At 40.1% G+C, this 19,215-nt stretch overlaps 1 protein-coding gene across 1 annotated transcript in view; it reads right to left on the reverse strand.

Annotated features, from left to right (window-relative positions):
- Positions 1-18,924, reverse strand: part of septin8a (septin 8a) — a 68,666-nt gene extending 49,742 nt beyond the window's left edge. The window contains exon 1 of the mRNA XM_079834996.1: positions 18,764-18,924. Within this exon, the coding sequence (XP_079691122.1) occupies positions 18,764-18,793 (30 nt within the window). The 5' untranslated portion in view covers positions 18,794-18,924. The remainder of the gene's footprint in view (positions 1-18,763) is intronic.
- Between the last annotated feature and the right edge of the window lie 291 nt (positions 18,925-19,215).

The raw sequence follows: 19,215 nt of genomic DNA on the forward strand, positions 1-19,215 counted from the left end.
CCACGAGAGGGCGCTCTGCTGCTCCTGTAGCCCACCCCTGAAAAAATTACCTGAAAACTGAAATATTAACTTAAAAGACAACTGAGAAAGACTGAACACAAACAAAATGCCCCCCATAAAAAAAATCCTATTCTAGTTAGTAAAATATGCAGCCGAAGATGGTAATCGAGCAGCAGAAAGAAAGTCTGGAGTGAGTGAGAAACTTGTGAGGGACTGGCGAAAAGCAAAGGTTACTTTAACTGTAATGAAGAAAACAAAGAAAGCGAATCGCGGACTGAAAGCAAGATGGCCAGAGCTGGAGGAACGAGTCCACAGACGGCTCTGCCGGAAGAGGCTCAGCTGCGGAGACAAACACTGCACGTTTTTTCCTCTTCATGATGCATTTTTTTGACTGATGCGACTTATAATCCGGAGCGACTTATAGTTCGGAAAAAACGGTATATATAAAGTCTCATTAAACATTTCACATACACATCACAATGACGGTGATGTTCATGCTGGTCATGCGTTTCGAGTGCTGGTAACCCTTCAGCTGAGGCGCAAACTGGCGCAATTGAAGCTTAAATGCTCAGCGTCGCATCCTGAAGCTAAACACACAGTTGTCTTCATTTAAAATAGCGAGACTAAATGAAATCACCAGTGCTGATGGCGCTCTCTCTCGCATTGCAGTCTCTGATCTTGAGATGAGCTGAAACACACACATTTTACCGTGAAATGGGAGTCCCGCGTCATTATTAAAATTAGGGCTACACGATTAATCGAACCGCAAACGCGTTTTGGGTTATGTGCGATTATGAAAGCGCAAAAGCCGTGATTTTTATTAAATAAATAAATGCCCAGCGTGTCAGTGAAGAGCTGATCTGTGATCAGTAAACGCTGCTCCGTCTGAAAGCACTGCGAGTTTGAGTCGCTTATCATAACGTGCGTCTGAAAAAACAACACATGTCAAACATCTTCATAAACTAGTAATGCGAAGCGTTCATAAACCTGTTCAACAAACTGCATTTAATAACAGGTTTTAACTCACTTCATTAGTCAGTCGAGCTGATGTGGCTTCTCATCACAAGTGTGAATAAGCACTGCTTACTTTATTATTATGAAAATACCCGAGAAGACTTGAAGAACTCAAATACACCATATCTTGTCACAGAATTATTATCTTCATGTTTATTATTAATCAGTCAAAGCGTTTCTATCTTCGTTTTATTCAGCCTAAAGCGCGAGCTTCACTTTAGGGATTTCCCATAGGGAAGGGATTTTCTGAAAACAAATGAACTATTACTTCTTCTGAGAGCAAATGTGAGTTTCTGCTCGAGGGCGCCCTCTGGCTTCCAGTATGAATTATACATTTATTTAGAAGTATTTCTTCTTATTTTCTACCCAAAGGTTCGACAATCCATATGTTTTCTTTTTAATCTTCACAGTGGATGCATAAGAGGCTCATATTACATATTAAAGACAGACTTTAAGAAATTGACATCACAGATAAAAAGCACAGATTTTTATGATTTTTTTTTTTTTACAATAAATCCTTAGACCTTCTAATGATTTTTAGTCATAGGCTGTCTGCATATTAACAGGTAACCCATAATTGTTTTTTGTAAAATAAGTTTTCTAGTAAAATATAATAATAATTATTATTATACTGTTATTCTTAAATGCTATTTAAAAATTTTAATAATGAAAATGTTATTGTAATAGTAATATTTCTTATTTTTATTAAGCAATAATAATAATCATAATTATTAGCCATATTAATATATAAACACAATGTTATATAAACACTTTTCATTTGTAAAAATAAAAAATTATAATAATCGCATTTTAAATCCCAATTTTAACCAGAATAATCGCAATTAGATATTTTCCCCAAATCGTGCAGCCCTAATTAAATTCAACACATTAATGATTCCTCTCTCATCCGGGATTACTTTACCCACCTGACCCGCGGATATAACCGCTATACGCGCATTATGTGCATGTCCTTACGCAGAAAAAGTCTTTCTACCACATGACCATGTGTAGTTAAATGCTTTACACAAAGCTTGATTTGTTTGAATACGAGTTACTCGAGGAATCGTTTCAGCCCAAGTTGAGACATTCTGGTCTTAATCTTGATTAAACATTAAAAATGATTTGGTCAAAATTTGTTAGTTTTTTATAAATAAATAGATGGGTGAATTATTTAATGTCAACCATTCCAGACAATCGGTCATTCAAAGCATTTCCAATCTCCTGTAATTCAGAACCAGACAGAACTAAAATCCCTCAAACTCTGTCCTGAAATCAATGCGCTCCTCCCTCATCTGGCTTCGTCTTTTCCCACAATGCCGGCACATATTTGGTGGATGATGTCACTGAGACGATCATCGAGCGTGCTACCGAGGAAAGCAGCAATTCGGGTGTAACACACACACACACACACACACACACACACACCGAGGAGCACACAAGGAGCCCCTAACACCCCGTGTCATTTCAGAGGCACTTAGAGGAGGTGAAGGGGAAATGGCTGAAAGCATTTTTGGAAAACAAGTAGTTTGGAGGGAGGGGGGAAAAGTCTTGGGAAGGCTTGAACAATGGCCATATAGGGGCTGATAGGCAAATGCCCCGGCCGCAGGGGGAACATTTCCCCTCGGGGCAGTAGATCAAGAGGAAATGGAGCAGCGTTTGGGCCGCTGAACAATATTTTCTCAACCCGCCCTCCCAGTGACAGGCCTAATTCATACACACTGAGCGCTGTGTGCAAATCGCTCCACATTCCACGCGTTGCGGAGCCAAAGAATCGCCCCATCCAAAAACACTTCAGCCAACAATGAAATCCTGTCATCGTTCCAAACACCACTGACTAATTCTTCCTTAGGACACTAAACAAGATATTAAGCATACATTTGTGACCCTGGACCACCAAACCAGTCATAAGGGTACATTTTTTGCAATTGAGATTTATACATCTGAATAAATCATCTTCCCATTGATGCATTGATGAATGAACTATTTGAAAATCTGGAATCTGAGGGAGCAAATAAATCTAAACATTGAGAAAATCTCCTTTAAAGTTGTCCAAATGAAGCCCTTAGCAATGCATATCACCACTAATAATACATATTTACGGTAGGAAATTTACTAGATATATGGAACATGATCTTAATATCCTAATGATTTTTGGCATGAAAGAAAAATGGATAATTTTGACCCTTACAATGTATTGTTGGATGAACACTTTCACATGAATGAGCTTTCAAGCTTCAAATTAGATCACATTACTAATGGCCGTGGCTATATCATAAAACTAGAAAAATATAGGACAATTATCAGGCAGGTTTTTAAAGCTTTTTAACAGATATAGCGCCACCTATGGTCCAATCTCTCTAAAAGTTGGCATGCTTCTTCAGAGTCATATGCTGCACGTGCTCACCTATTTTCGACAAGTTCCACGCTTTCATTTAGTATTTAAAGGCTTTTGAGTATATTTTGCCACACCCATTTTCTAAATGACCCTGTTATCCTTACCCAAGGGGCAAAGTTCAACTTTTTCTTTTTGATAATTATTGAGCTGGAGAGTCCAGAGAATTGTACTGCATTGGTTTTATTCAGATTAGGCGAAAATCCTTTTTTTTTTTACACAAAATAGCAAATATTTAATTAATAAAATTTAATAAAAAATATTTAACGATTTGTTTGACAGCAGTGGTTCTCGAGGCAAAGCTGTTCATAACGAGGAGTTCTATCAAATGATATGAATATTGTGTGTATGTGTGAAACACCACGTGATTACAGAGGCATTGTTAGCGCCAACTAGTGGCAGATTTCTTTCAAAATTCGTACAGACCTCTAGAGTCGAACATGTTGACAGGAGTTTCTTTCCGATTGGCCTCCGGTAACCTTGTCTAATACGGTTCTTATCCGGGTCATAGGCATTTTTTCATATTTGTTTCACGTGACCTCAGATTGAGCTCATACACACGTGTCCCAAGTTTGGTGAAAATATCTCGTTCCGTTCGCGAGTTATAGCCATTTTTAGTAAAAGTGGCCCCGCCCACATTGAACATTTTGGCTCCCATTAGCAACCGTGAGTCGAAATTTCAACTTATTTTGGTAAATATTGATATTCACTCTCCAGAGAATATTTTTTGGCACTTGTTTGGTTCCAATCGGGCAAAAAACCTAGGACTAGTTCGCAAAAGTAGCCTAGATATTTAAAAAAAATCCAAAATACCTGAAAATTTCTATGAAAATCGGAGGCATGATATAAGACACATGAACCTACGCCTAACGGTTTGGGATTTATGAGCCATTTTGTACTTTTGAGGGCTGTAGCGCCCCCGTTAGGCCGATCTGGGCGAGCTTTAGTGACATTGTAGGCGGTGTGAGATCTACCAGCCCTCAAAGTTTCAAGTCTCTACGACTTTGGTCTTTCAGCGCTACGCTCTTGAACCCCTAACAACCCTCTACAATGCGAGTAAAACACTCGCACATGCGAGTAAATCGTCACTCTGGGCGATTAAATAATAACCATCATTAGCCATTGGCTAATAAATTCTCTGATTTAGAGAGAGAGCGCGAGAGTCTTAAATACCACGCAAAATCGACGCCCTACATGTTAACAATATTCTTTGTTGTATTTTTGTGTCAAAATAACGGAGTTCAATTGGAATTATTTAGCTTTTAAGAACAAGCAGAACATATGCCGCTTTTTTCTGGTAGTGGGCGGAGCTAATGTGCAAACGGCAATCTCATTTGATTTCAGCAAATCAGTTTGAGCGAATGCTGTCAACATGATTAATATTCATGAACCCAGCAGCTCATCAATCCTTAGTGCGTTGTATATTGTTATTAGTAGTAGAATTATTATTATTATTATTATCATCTTTTAAGAATATAATTACTATTATGTATTTTTTTTACAGAAGCACCAACCATATCTAAAGCACCACCACCAGTCCAAAGTTCAGTTAAATGACAAATATGCATTAATACACGCTTTCCAACAGTTTTAGTTCTAATTACTAAAGTTCTAACATTATACAGTGCTTGATTATCATAATATCATAACATAGTCTAACGCTGACTGATGTTAAGTGTGTACGTTCAGATATTTAAAAAGCTGTGCCATTTTACAAAGATATTGATACATTTGGTGGTATTTATATATTATATATGTATTATATATATATATATTAAAGATTAATCGCGATTAATCGCATCCAAAATAAAAGTTTGTGTTTACATAATATATGTGTGTGTACTCAATTAATTATTATTTATATATAAATACACACACATTATGTATATATTTCAGAAAAATATATGATTATATATAAAACATTTATATTTATATATATTATAGATTATATAAATGTATATACATGCAAATATTTCTTAAATATATACATGAATGTGTGTGTATTTATATATAAATAATAATAAACAGAGTACACACACATATATTATGTAAACACAAACTTTTATTTTGGATGCGATTAATCTTTTGATAGCCCTAATATATATATATATATATATATAAATAAATAAAAAAAAAAAAATAAAAAAAAAAAATATATATATATATATATTAGGGCTGTCAAAAGATTATTCACGATTAATCGCATCCAAAATAAAAAAAGTATATGAAAAGTGTAATATATTATAATAAAGTATATCAGTCTGGCGACTAAACAAAAAAATGTACAAGCCAAAGGCGATTCTATAGCCAAGGTGTGCGTAGAGGGTTGCCTAATGATCCTTTTCGGATGTTTTTTGAATTTCATAATTTGCACCGGTGGCTGATGAAAACATGATTTAAAACAATAACAGGGAACAATGACACCATCCAATGGAGAATCTAGAGCTGCAACTAACGATTATTTTTTCTGTCGACTAATCTAACGATTATTTTTTCGATTAGTCGACTAATCTAACGATTATTTTTCCAGATTAATCTTATTATTCTTTTTTACTGATTATTGTATTTAAAAGAGGGTAGTGAATTTGTATATTATTTTAACATGAAATCAATGAATGATGACAATATTAATTGTATTTCAGGAAGGGTAGTGTACATAGTATGCCATTTTATAATGAAATATATGAACAAAAGAAGCTTTTTAAACATAATATATAATGATACTATTCATCATAAAATGTATACAGAGTAGGCCTAATTAGGAAAAGTTGTTTACTATAGTAGTTGAGTATGATTTACTTATTGATTTGTGTCAATAGTAAACGAAAATGCACTTGTATTTATCTGCAAAAGGTTCACATACAGGAGCTTCCAGCATAGTGTTAATGTATAACTAGTCGTCTATTTTGAAGATACATGTGCATAAACAACGACTAAAGCTGCCAGAAGCTTTTGCCCAAACTTCAAAGACACATTTAAATTATTAAAGCTAGAGGCATATCTTAACTTTAATGTTACTTTAATCATGTAAACTACCTAATATACAGCAAGTTATTATGCATATGTGTTTGGGACAGAGCGGAACCAGGTCGCATTAACAGGAGATATATGCAGCCCATAATAAATAAAAGCACGAGACGTACTGGGGTCGGAGAAGAACCCCGGAAAATGTGACCGTCTGTTGCAATACACGCGCCACGGTTCAGCTGCGCGAGAGAACACTGGCAGCAGGGTTGCCAGGTTTACACAACAAAACCCACCCATTCGTTAATCAAAACTAGCCCAAAACAAGCCCAATCGCGTTTCGGGGAGGTTCTCTGGTAAACATCGCGTTCGGGGGGTTAAATATGTGTGTTTTTTTGCTTCAACCCGCGGACATGAGACACAGCCCGCGGCAACAGTGTAGAAGTAGCCCAATTCCGCGGAAAAAAGCGGACTTGGCAACACTGACTGGCAGTGTGAAAGCTCCCGCTCTCCACACACACATCTCCTGCTCTGCCTGCGCGCGCAGTGTGAAACCGGCGTTACAGAGCGATCAAAGCACAGTTTTACTCTGCTTCTGTTTAAAGTACTCCCACACTTTTGAATGTCGCGGTCTGGCTTTATATGATAAATGATAATTTTCACTATGCCCGGGAGCAGAAGCTGCCATTATTCTAGATCTTCTGTTCCATTCTAGAACGTAAATTAATAATGTGCCGCCGACGCGTCGACGCATTTCACGCACGTCGACGTATTTTCGTAGTCGACGTCATCGACGACGTCGACGCGTCGTTGCAGCCCTAGGAGAATCCATAATGGAGTCCAGGACAACTCAGATTGCTGAAGGCAGATGGGCACTCAGAGTGACAGTGGAGATGAGCCAAACTGGGACGGCTCCATTCTTACCCCCTACACACACCTGAATATGTGCGCGCCCGCTTCAGCAAACACAACAACCCTCATCGGAAATTTCACTGGCATCCCATCTGATATGGCGGGAGGAGGGGCCGGCGTGGAAAAGAATGCAGATGGTCTAGATTTGGCATCTGCGCTGAACTGGGTTTTATCTGGTTTTTTTCTATTGGAGATCTTTATGCAAGCGTGCACACACACACACACACACACAGCGTGCCGTCTAGCTGTCACTCCTTGAATGTACGCCTAAACCTGAAGTATAAGACAGGTGCAAAGTTTTGCATTTAACACTCATAAATTACACTGAGAATATACAATTAATGCTGTCAGTCTGTTCATCATTTAAAGTAAATTTGGAATAAAATATGAGTGCTGCATGTTAAATGACATAATTATTAATGGTCATCATACTTTAAGAATATCCTGTAAGTTTCAGAAATGAAAACTTCCTTGTTAGTCCAAAAGCTGCTTTTATTGTAACCAAGCCCAGAGGCCGACTCGTGGATGAAGATCAACGCCTACTTCATCATCGCAGCTTTGGCCCCGCCCACTGGAGTGTTAGTGAGATGACGAGGAGAGATGAACGGACTAAAAATAACATTCCCTTCCTAAGGATCCTAATGCTAGGAATGTGCTCATTTATTCTCAACAATGTGAAGGTCTCAGCTGAGCATTATTTATTTGTTCATTATTCATTATTTATTATTATTTGGTAAATCCGTCTCAGGCTATGCAAACAGACTTTTACGATATGGACTCGACAGTAACGCCACAACATGTGAGTGACCGTGTTCAGTCTAACGCCTGATCACAGCAGTGGGCGTTTACACCGAAGTCTCACAGCGGCCAATCACAGCAGTGGGCGTTTACACTGAAGTCTCACAGCGGCCAATCACAGCAGTGGGCGTTTACACTGAAGTCTCACAGCGGCCAATCACAGCAGTGGGCGTTTACACTGAAGTCTCACAGCGGCCAATCACAGCAGTGGGCGTTTACACTGAAGTCTCACAGCTGCCAATCACAGCAGTGGGCGTTTACACCGAAGTCTCACAGCGGCCAATCACAGCAGTGGGCGTTTACACCGAAGTCTCACAGCGGCCAATCACAGCAGTGGGCGTTTACACCGAAGTCTCACAGCGGCCAATCACAGCAGTGGGCGTTTACACCGAAGTCTCACAGCCGCCAATCACAGCAGTGGGCGTTTACACCGATGTCTCACAGCAGCCAATCACAGCAGTGGGCGTTTACACCGATGTCTCACAGCGGCCAATCACAGCAGTGGGCGTTTACACTGAAGTCTCACAGCGGCCAATCACAGCAGTGGGCGTTTACACCGATGTCTCACAGCGGCCAATCACAGCATTGGGCGTTTACACCGAAGTCTCAGAGCGGCCAATCACAGCAGTGGGCGTTTACACTGAAGTCTCACAGCGGCCAATCACAGCAGTGGGCGTTTACACTGAAGTCTCACAGCGGCCAATCACAGCAGTGGGCGTTTACACTGAAGTCTCACAGCGGCCAATCACAATCACCCCTTTGAATACAGTTTGAAGCAGAAACTTAGAACGTTTGGATTCTAAGAAATTAAGTAATTTCCCTTGTAAATGTCTCCTTGAATCCCTTTAAGGAAAAACACATTATTGGGTGAATTTTCTTTTCACCCCTAAAGTTTTAAAATGTGCTCTGTGTTCTTGCCTCGAATATTTAGCTCACAATCAGGGTCTCGTGATGTGTGTGTTTATTAATGTCAGTGGTTAGATCTTAGCACGAACAGGACATTGACTCATCACGAAACTCATAGAGCTTTAAATAACAGTCACTACATCAGCCCTGCCCTGAAACTAGAGCATAATACAATAAATTAAATCAGCTTATGTTGAACAGGACAGTCTTGTTCCCAGTTAAAAGACGCAACTAAAGAGTGGTGCAATTATACATCTCTGTTAAAGAGATTTAGTTCACACACAAATAAAAAAATACTCCTGCTCACAAGTGCTTTTAAAGCTACTAGCACACAAGACGTATGGACTTTAATGGCATTTTCATCTGAAACATTTCCATACGACGATATGAGGGCACATAAATGATCACAGGATTCTCATTTTTGGGTGAACTGTCCCTTAAAGCCTTTTTTTTACCCATTATGTAATTAGCATTAGAATTGACCCTCCACAGCTCGATGCAGTCGATCAATACGGCCCCTAAACCACACAAAGCCCTAATCAAAAGGCATCGACTGTGACCCTTACATTTCATTCATTCTGATTCAGTGTGAAAGAAGAACGCCTGGCTTTACACAAAGTCTAACAAAGACTCTAAAAGCAGCGCACCTGTGGCTTAAACTGCTTAAACTAGTCTAACAAGTTAGTCAAGTCGTTTTTTCTTTAACACTGTATGTCCGTTACATTAACAACTGGCATCATTTTCATCTGAAAAGTAGTGCTGGGCGGTATACCAGTTCATACCGAATACCGGTATTTATTTATTTTATAATATGAATTTTGATGATACCGCAATACCGGTATATGTCGCTTAAACAACGTTCGGAACGCGGCGCAGCGCGTCATTGTTTGAGAGGGGACGCTTTTCATTGATGCACTGTAGTAACAGTCCCTCCAGAAAAACGCGATTATGCGATCGCGTGATTTAACGCATAATCAGCCAAAGTCCGCATATTCATGCGGGGGCCGCATTTTTTCAAATACGCCGCACTTTCGCCGCATAAATTGCCTATATCCGCGTGCAAAATATGCGGGGCTATCATGATTTCATAATCCCCGCATTTTCGTTGCAAAAAAAGTCATATATATTAGCAGAAAGTTGAAAATTTTTCGTTTACTTCACACAAGAGCCGCCATTTCCGCCTATTGCCATGGGAACGTTTTGAAGTGACGTGATTACCCGACGCGAACGTCATCGAAAAGCTTCAAACCCCGTGGAGAAACCATAGAGACCGGTGAAACCATGATGAAGCACAAACTCCCATTGGCCAACAAAAATAACAGCAAAAGAGCAAAGCAGTTTCCCTGTGTGCTGACCGATTTCAAAACACAGCTTCATGAAGCTTTGAAGCGTTATGAATCAATGAGTCGATTCAGCGGTTTGAAGCGTTATGAATCAATGAGTCGATTCAGCGGTTTGAAGCGTTATGAATCAATGAGTCGATTCAGCGGTTTGAAGCGTTATGAATCAATGAGTTGATTCAGCGGTTTGAAGCGTTATGAATCAATGAGTCGATTCAGCGGTTTGAAGCGTTATGAATCAATGAGTCGATTCAGCGGTTTGAAGCGTTATGAATCAATGAGTTGATTCAGCGGTTTGAAGCGTTATGAATCAATGAGTTGATTCAGCGGTTTGAAGCGTTATGAATCAATGAGTCGATTCAGCGGTTTGAAGCGTTATGAATCAATGAGTTGATTCAGCGGTTTGAAGCGTTATGAATCAATGAGTTGATTCAGCGGTTTGAAGCGTTATGAATCAATGAGTCGATTCAGCGGTTTGAAGCGTTATGAATCAATGAGTCGATTCAGCGGTTTGAAGCGTTATGAATCAATGAGTTGATTCAGCGGTTTGAAGCGTTATGAATCAATGAGTCGATTCAGCGGTTTGAAGCGTTATGAATCAATGAGTTGATTCAGCGGTTTGAAGCGTTATGAATCAATGAGTTGATTCAGCGGTTTGAAGCGTTATGAATCAATGAGTCGATTCAGCGGTTTGAAGCGTTATGAATCAATGAGTTGATTCAGCGGTTTGAAGCGTTATGAATCAATGAGTCGATTCAGCGGGTTGAATCGCCAAAGTCACGTATTTCAGCAGTTTGACACGCGATCCGAATCATGAATCGACTCGATGATTCATAGCATCATGATGCTGTGTTTTGAAATCTTCATCACTATATAAGTCGTTATTTAGTTTTTTTTGCACACAATAACTATTATCGTCGCTTCATAAAGTTATTGTAGAACCACTGTAGTGAGATGGACTTTGTAACGACGTCTTTAGTAGGCTACCTTTTATGGGTCTTGAGAGTGTACATTGTGCCAATGGAGGCCTTTCTGAGCCATCGGAATTCAACTAAAATATCTTAATTTGTGTCCAACAACATAAAGGGAAGTCATTAATGACAGAATTTTCATTTTTGGGTGAACTAACCCTTTAAGAGATTGCACTTTGTGCATTGGAAGCACTCAAATGTCTGTTTTGTATAGCGACATCTGTAAAACAGGAAGTTATTTATTAATTTTTTCAGAAGTTGTAGCATATTCCTTTTGTAAAGCTACAGAACTTGATTGACTAAATGTTTTGTAAATTTGAGCCATTATTAAGGTCTTCAATAAAACAAGATGAGAACTTAAATATTCCAGCACTTTCTGTGATGTAGTGCTTTTTTTCTCTCTCATCAAACCGCAGTTTTTGCAAGTTCCCGCAATTTTATCGCATAAAATTGCATAAATATCCCGCATTTTTCATCGCATTTTTTAAGAAAACGTGCCGCATAATCAAGGATTTTTGCCCGCAACAATCACAAAAAAAGCCGCATTTTTCTGGAAGGACTGTAGTAAGAGCAGTCAGAGCACAGCTGAGATCGCATTACAGCACAGCCTATGGCTGTATCCTATACTCTCATTCACTATTCCCTACGTTATCACTTTATCTGAAGGAGTGAATGAAAACGTGCGTGGAGTCTGACAGCGTCTGTACACTCGTTATTGCGGTGCAATGGGATAGAATGAGTGCACTCAATAACGTCCACTAGGGTTTAGGACACAAAGCGCTGTCCCCTCCAAATAATGCCTATTTGAGGTTATAGGGGGCGATGTCGGATTCAACCCTTGATTACAGTGGAGAATTCAAACTACACGCGGCGCGCGAGAGAGAGAGCGGTTTCTGCGCCGAGCCCCGTGATGGGTTTAACAGCGCTCTCCACATGGGTCATATAGCACTGAACTAGACCGGAGCGATCACGTTTACATTTTTTATGGACATATTTCATATACTCTAGTGCTCTAGACATGAACCAGAAGTGTGTATGCGCACATATTTCATCAGGTCTTATTAAAATGAAATGTATGCACTGATTACACTGATACAACCGTATGTCTGATCACGAACGCGCTGACACGATGGATTATTCTGCTACACAAAAGACACTGATGTAAATTTATAAATAAACTGACAATTCAAAGAAGAATTGGCCAAAAACTTTATTCTTTCTGTGTTAAACTGATGTGTGTAATTCGTTCAGAGAGTGCTCTTAATGTATTGCAAATATCCGCGTTTCTTCCTTGTTTTGGCAGTTTGTTGTTATATAAGGTTATATTTTTAAAATGCTTAAGGTGCCCTCAACTCAGCTTTTAAAATTCAGGTCTTATGTCTCTGAGCATGTTGCAGGTCTGTGTTTTATTGGTTGTTTTCTCTCCACAGCATCATTTTGTGGGGCTTTGCACACCTGTGTTAACTCTAGTGTGGAATTATTCTACAATATTCACTCGTCATGACAGTAAAACAGGGTATTCTTGTCAATCTCCTGCAGTATTTACTCTTAATCAGTAGAAAATGTGATTAACACCCGGTCATGAATAAGGGAAAAAATACCGTCATATACCGCGAAACCGATATAATTTAGAAAAATAACGTGATATACATTTTTGGTCATACCGCCCAGCACTACTGAAAAGTAAGACTAATTACCCCTTGACAAACTGCTAGCTGTTCAGACTGTGTCTTAAAGGGACAGTTCACCCGAAAATGAAGATTACCCTATGATTTATTCCCCCTCAAGTCATCCTAGGTGTGTATGACATTCTTCTTTCAGACGAACACAATCAGAGTTATATTAAAAAAGCCTGGGACCGGATTCATGAAAATCTTCTTAAGAAAGAAGTTAAGAAAATTCTTAAGATAAATTCTAAGAAGTTCGTAAGAATGTTCCTAAGTGCAATTCTTGAAAAATTCTTATGAAAAACACATTTTTCACTTTACTATTTCCCTTTACTTAGATTGCACAAAATAGTGATTAGTGATATGAATGAGACTGTATTCATTAAATAAAATAGTTACTTGTCAGGTTATGCATATGGTTGTGTTCTTTATTCTTTTAAATGAGATCTTTCTAAAAAAAAAAAAAAAAAAATCTCTTACAATATTGCAATATATAACAATATATCGTAACGTAATTTTACTTTACAAAGTGTTAAATATGGATATTTTTCTTACATAATGCACCTTTATTATCCCCTGGGGCCGTGTGTAGCACTTTTATTATGGATGGATGCACTTTTATGGGCTTCAAATTTTGGGCGCCCATTCACTGCCATTATAAAGCTTGGAAGGGCCAGGACATGTTTTAATATAACTCTGATTGTGTTCGTCTGAAAGAAGAATGACATTTACACCTAGGACTTGAGGGAGAGTAAATCATGGGATAATTTACATTTTTGGTGAACTGACCCTTTAAAGACACAGTCTTAGCATAGAGGCTTACGGGGTGATGAACTGAGATATCAACTTTCCTTTGAGCCTTTGATATAAAAGATATAAGAAAATCCTGTAAGTTTCAGAGCGGAAAACCTTGTTAGTCAAAGAACAGCTTTTATAGACACCAGGCCCAGAAAACGAGAGATCTCAGAATATGTCGACCATTGACGTAGTAGAAAGCAGAAGCGCCGCCTCAAGCCCCGCCCACCGACTCGTGGAGCTAAACAGGTCGAGCAATAAACATGCCGGTTCCAGCTCACGTGCGTAAGACATTGTGTTTGTTCGCTTCATTTCACCGCGGATTCGTTTGTAAACAAGACACAGGTGGAGACTGGATTTGCAGACATATTGAGATTAAAACACAATGCTGTGCTTCTGGATCCGACAGGAACAGTGCAACACACACTTATGGAGGTAAAACATGTTTTTATATGTGTTAGTATTGCATTGTTACAGATCGTTTGATATCTATTGATTACATTGCTTAGCACGCGGTCACAGGCTGGAGAAGCTGTTATTGGTTCATTCGTGATCAGACTCGGACTTGTAAGGCCAGTGCTCGCAAAGCCCAACTAGGTGTTTTTCAGACGGGCTATCAACTTTCTTACGCGCGGGCGTGCATGCGTGTGTGTGTGTGTGTGTGCGGTTCGCAGTTATATTCACTGATGATCAGGCGAAATGATACAGAAATATCATTCCAATCAATCGTGGGTGGATGAGAGATTAATCATTGTGTTTGTTTAATATAGATATTTTTCGAGTCCTGTGAGCGTTTCTCCAGATGCAAAACAATTCCCACATGTACTGAGGGGAGCTGTAGCTCATTAAATATGCAAATCTTATCCAATCCAAGCCGTCGGTGTTTACTTACAAGTCTTCAGTGTGGCACGGCCATTAAAACAGAGCGTTTTTCAGAGAGCCTCAAAACCAGTGCAGAAAATAGCCTATTACTTATTCATTATGATGTTTCTGAATGTAGAAACCACGCAAACGTCATAAGTTGACCTCGTAGAAAAAAAAGCAAGTTCATGACCCCTTTAAGTTTATGAAACTGGCCACCGGTTTCACTTCCACAGATAACACACATACACTATTATCTAGCCTGCCCAACAGACTCCAAACAGCTCAATACAGTTACTCTTCTCTAACCCAAACTAGCTTCACTCAAATCCAGAGGACTTCCTTAAAAGTGGAAAAGCGATCCTGAACAAACGGTGATGGGTCAGTTCTCACGGCACATCTGCGTCAGAGACAGCGGGTTTCCTTGAACTGTCACTCAAAGCTCAACGTTTTTAAATCTGATCTCGCCCAGAGGCTGCTGCTCGTTCAAAGGCCGGCATGGTCTTTCTGGTCAAGATTCTTCACCAATGAAGTCTTGCTTAAGGACATTAAAGGGTTAGTTCACCCAAAAATAAAATTCTGTCAGTAATTCCTCACCTCATGTCGTTCCAAACCCGTAAGACTTTCGTTACTCTTTGGAAGACAAATTAAGATTTTTTGATGAAACCTCTATTAAGCTACACAACTACTAATCTGACGCTTCAAAAAGTTCATTAAGTGATCGTAAATCTAATCCATATTAGTAGAGCAGTTTAGTCCAAATTTTCTAAAGAGACTCAATAACTTTATATGATGAACACACTGAATTTAGGCTTTTATTCACATATATCAACGTGCGGCGTAAAACGAGAATGAACCTCATTGGTTCTCGCTGAAGCTCAAACGTGATGCGTAACAAGAGAATGAACCTCATTGGTTCTTGAGAAGCTCAAACGTGATGCGTAACACTAGAATGAACCTCATTGGTTCTAGAGAAGCTCAAACGTGCGGCGTAACACGAGAATGAACCTCATTGGTTCTTGAGAAGCTCAAACGTGATGCGTAACACTAGAATGAACCTCATTGGTTCTAGAGAAGCTCAAACGTGCTGCGTAACACGAGAATGAACCTCATTGGTTCTAGAGAAGCTCAAACGTGATGCGTAACACGGGAATGAACCTCATTGGTTCTTGAGAAACTCAAACGTGATGCGTAACACGAGAATGAACCTCATTGGTTCTCACTGAAGCTCAAACGTGATGCGTAACACGGGAATGAACCTCATTGGTTCTTGAGAAGCTCAAACGTGCTGCGTAACACGAGAATGAAACTCATTGGTTCTCACTGAAGCTCAAACGTGCTGCGTAACACTAGAATGAAACTCATTGGTTCTAGAGAAGCTCAAACGTGCTGCGTAACACGAGAATGAAACTCATTGGTTCTTGAGAAGCTCAAACGTGATGCGTAACACGAGAATGAACCTCATTGGTTCTCACTGAAGCTCAAACGTGAGGCGTAACACGGGAATGAACCTCATTGGTTCTTGAGAAGCTCAAACGTGCTGCGTAACACGAGAATGAACCTCATTGGTTCTAGAGAAGCTCAAACGTGCTGCGTAACACTAGAATGAACCTCATTGGTTCTTGAGAAGCTCAAACGTGCTGCGTAACACGAGAATGAACCTCATTGGTTCTTGAGAAGCTCAAACGTGCTGCGTAACACGAGAATGAACCTCATTGGTTCTAGAGAAGCTCAAACGTGCTGCGTAACACTAGAATGAACCTCATTGGTTCTTGAGAAGCTCAAACGTGCTGCGTAACACGGGAATGAACCTCATTGGTTCTAGAGAAGCTCAAACGTGCTGCGTAACACGAGAATGAACCTCATTGGTTCTAGAGAAGCTCAAACGTGCTGCGTAACACGAGAATGAACCTCATTGGTTCTAGAGAAGCTCAAACGTGCTGCGTAACACGAGAATGAAACTCATTGGTTCTAGAGAAGCTCAAACGTGCTGCGTAACACTAGAATGAACCTCATTGGTTCTAGAGAAGCTCAAACGTGCTGCGTAACACGGGAATGAATCTCATTGGTTCTAGAGAAGCTCAAACGTTCTGCGTAACACGAGAATGAACCTCATTGGTTCTAGAGAAGCTCAAACGTGCTGCGTAACACGGGAATGAATCTCATTGGTTCTAGAGAAGCTCAAACGTTCTGCGTAACACGAGAATGAACCTCATTGGTTCTTGAGAAGCTCAAACGTGCTGCGTAACACTAGAATGAACCTCATTGGTTCTAGAGAAGCTCAAACGTGCTGCGTAACACGGGAATGAATCTCATTGGTTCTAGAGAAGCTCAAACGTGCTGCGTAACACTAGAATGAACCTCATTGGTTCTAGAGAAGCTCAAACGTGCTGCGTAACACTAGAATGAACCTCATTGGTTCTAGAGAAGCTCAAACGTGCTGCGTAACACGGGAATGAATCTCATTGGTTCTAGAGAAGCTCAAACGTTCTGCGTAACACGAGAATGAACCTCATTGGTTCTTGAGAAGCTCAAACGTGCTGCGTAACACGAGAATGAACCTCATTGGTTCTAGAGAAGCTCAAACGTGCTGCGTAACACGAGAATGAACCTCATTGGTTCTAGAGAAGCTCAAACGTGCTGTGTAACACGAGAATGAACCTCATTGGTTCTTGAGAAGCTCAAACGTGATGCGTAACACGAGAATGAACCTCATTGGTTCTCACTGAAGCTCAAACGTGCTGCGTAACACTAGAATGAACCTCATTGGTTCTAGAGAAGCTCAAACGTGCTGCGTAACACTAGAATGAAACTCATTGGTTCTCACTGAAGCTCAAACGTGCTGCGTAACACTAGAATGAACCTCATTGGTTCTTGAGAAGCTCAAACGTGCGGCGTAACACGAGAATGAACCTCATTGGTTCTTGAGAAGCTCAAACGTGCGGCGTAACACGAGAATGAACCTCATTGGTTTTTGAGAAGCTCAAACGTGCTGCGTAACACGAGAATGAACCTCATTGGTTCTAGAGAAGCTCAAACGTGATGCGTAACACGAGAATGAACCTCATTGGTTCTCACTGAAGCTCAAACGTGATGCGTAACACGAGAATGAACCTCATTGGTTCTCTCTGAAGCTCAAACGTGATGCGTAACACGAGAATGAACCTCATTGGTTCTCACTGAAGCTCAAACGTGATGCGTAACACGAGAATGAACCTCATTGGTTCTCACTGAAGCTCAAACGTGATGCGTAACACGAGAATGAACCTCATTGGCTCTCACACGTCAAGCAAACATGCTTAAGCTTCCGTTTACCACAATTGCGTCAGAGTAGTGGTTGTGTAGCGGTCAACGGAGGGACAGAACGCTCACAGATGTCATCAAAAGATCTTCATTTGTGTATAGAAGATGAACAGAAGTCTTACGGGACTGCAATGACATGTGAAGAAGAGTAAATACCCCATAAGAGCATCCAAATGACCAACAGCTTCTTCCATTTCATTTGCGTCTTTGTAAACTTCTTATCCTTCACACGATCACCACCTATTCCAAAGATCCCATAATTAACTAATTAGTCATTCCCTGTCAAGTTTGACTGCGGGACGATCAGATATCACCTCATCCGCCCCTTTTTTGTCACTCTTATCTGGGATCTCACACTGAGGGGCCTCATTTGGCCCCAAACTTCACAAACTCCAGCATTGTTGTGTGTTGTTTGGGTATAAAGATGTCAAGTGGACGTAAATGAGGGAGCATGTTGCCTTCTCTGAAACTACTGAAATAGGAAATCTGTACTATAGACTGGAAATAAAGAGATGTTCACAACAAACAACATTCAAGAGACATTAAATCCGTTCAACAGCCTTCTCAGTTTATCAGAAACACACTATATGGCCAGAATAAGCTCATACAAGACAGATAATACACCTGATCTGACCTGTAGTGTACACACACACACACACACACACACACACACACACACACACACACACACACAGTAAATAAACAGCGTTAGATTGCACTGCTGCTCAACATAGAGTCCGTTGGGCTAAGCTAGAGAGTAGCGCTCGTGCTAGTCCTAATTCATTACAGACAAGCCGTTTATGCCCATCTAAGTAAGAACTGACTTTAAAGGATACTTACAGAAAATATGTCTACATCCGTGGCCGCCATGATGAGGAATGTATGTGTTTGGATAAGGCGAAAGGGAGCTCCCTGCGTTCGTCTCACTCACCGTCCGCTGACACACACACACACACACATACACACACACACGCTGTGGTTGGGCTGGAGAATTTACGAACGTTACTATGGTGAAGGTTTTGCTTATGAAAATAAACGACGCAATGTTGACGTTCTGCGCTGATTGGCTGAAAGGCTCATGAATATTAATTAGGCTGCGCGCCTGGACGAATCAGAATGATTACTCATCATTAATTAATATTCATGAGACAATAATATGCCGTAGTAGGGTTCGTAATTTCCTTAACATGGCTTCTTCTTGGAAACTCCCACTGGCTTCAGGAATGTCTTTTCTCAAGTCACGGCAAGATAAAGCGTCTAAATTAAGAAATGTGCAAGGAATTATCTGTTAT

This window comes from Gobio gobio, assembly GCF_949357685.1.
Source record: "Gobio gobio genome assembly, chromosome: 14".
Lineage (NCBI taxonomy): Eukaryota > Metazoa > Chordata > Actinopteri > Cypriniformes > Gobionidae > Gobio > Gobio gobio.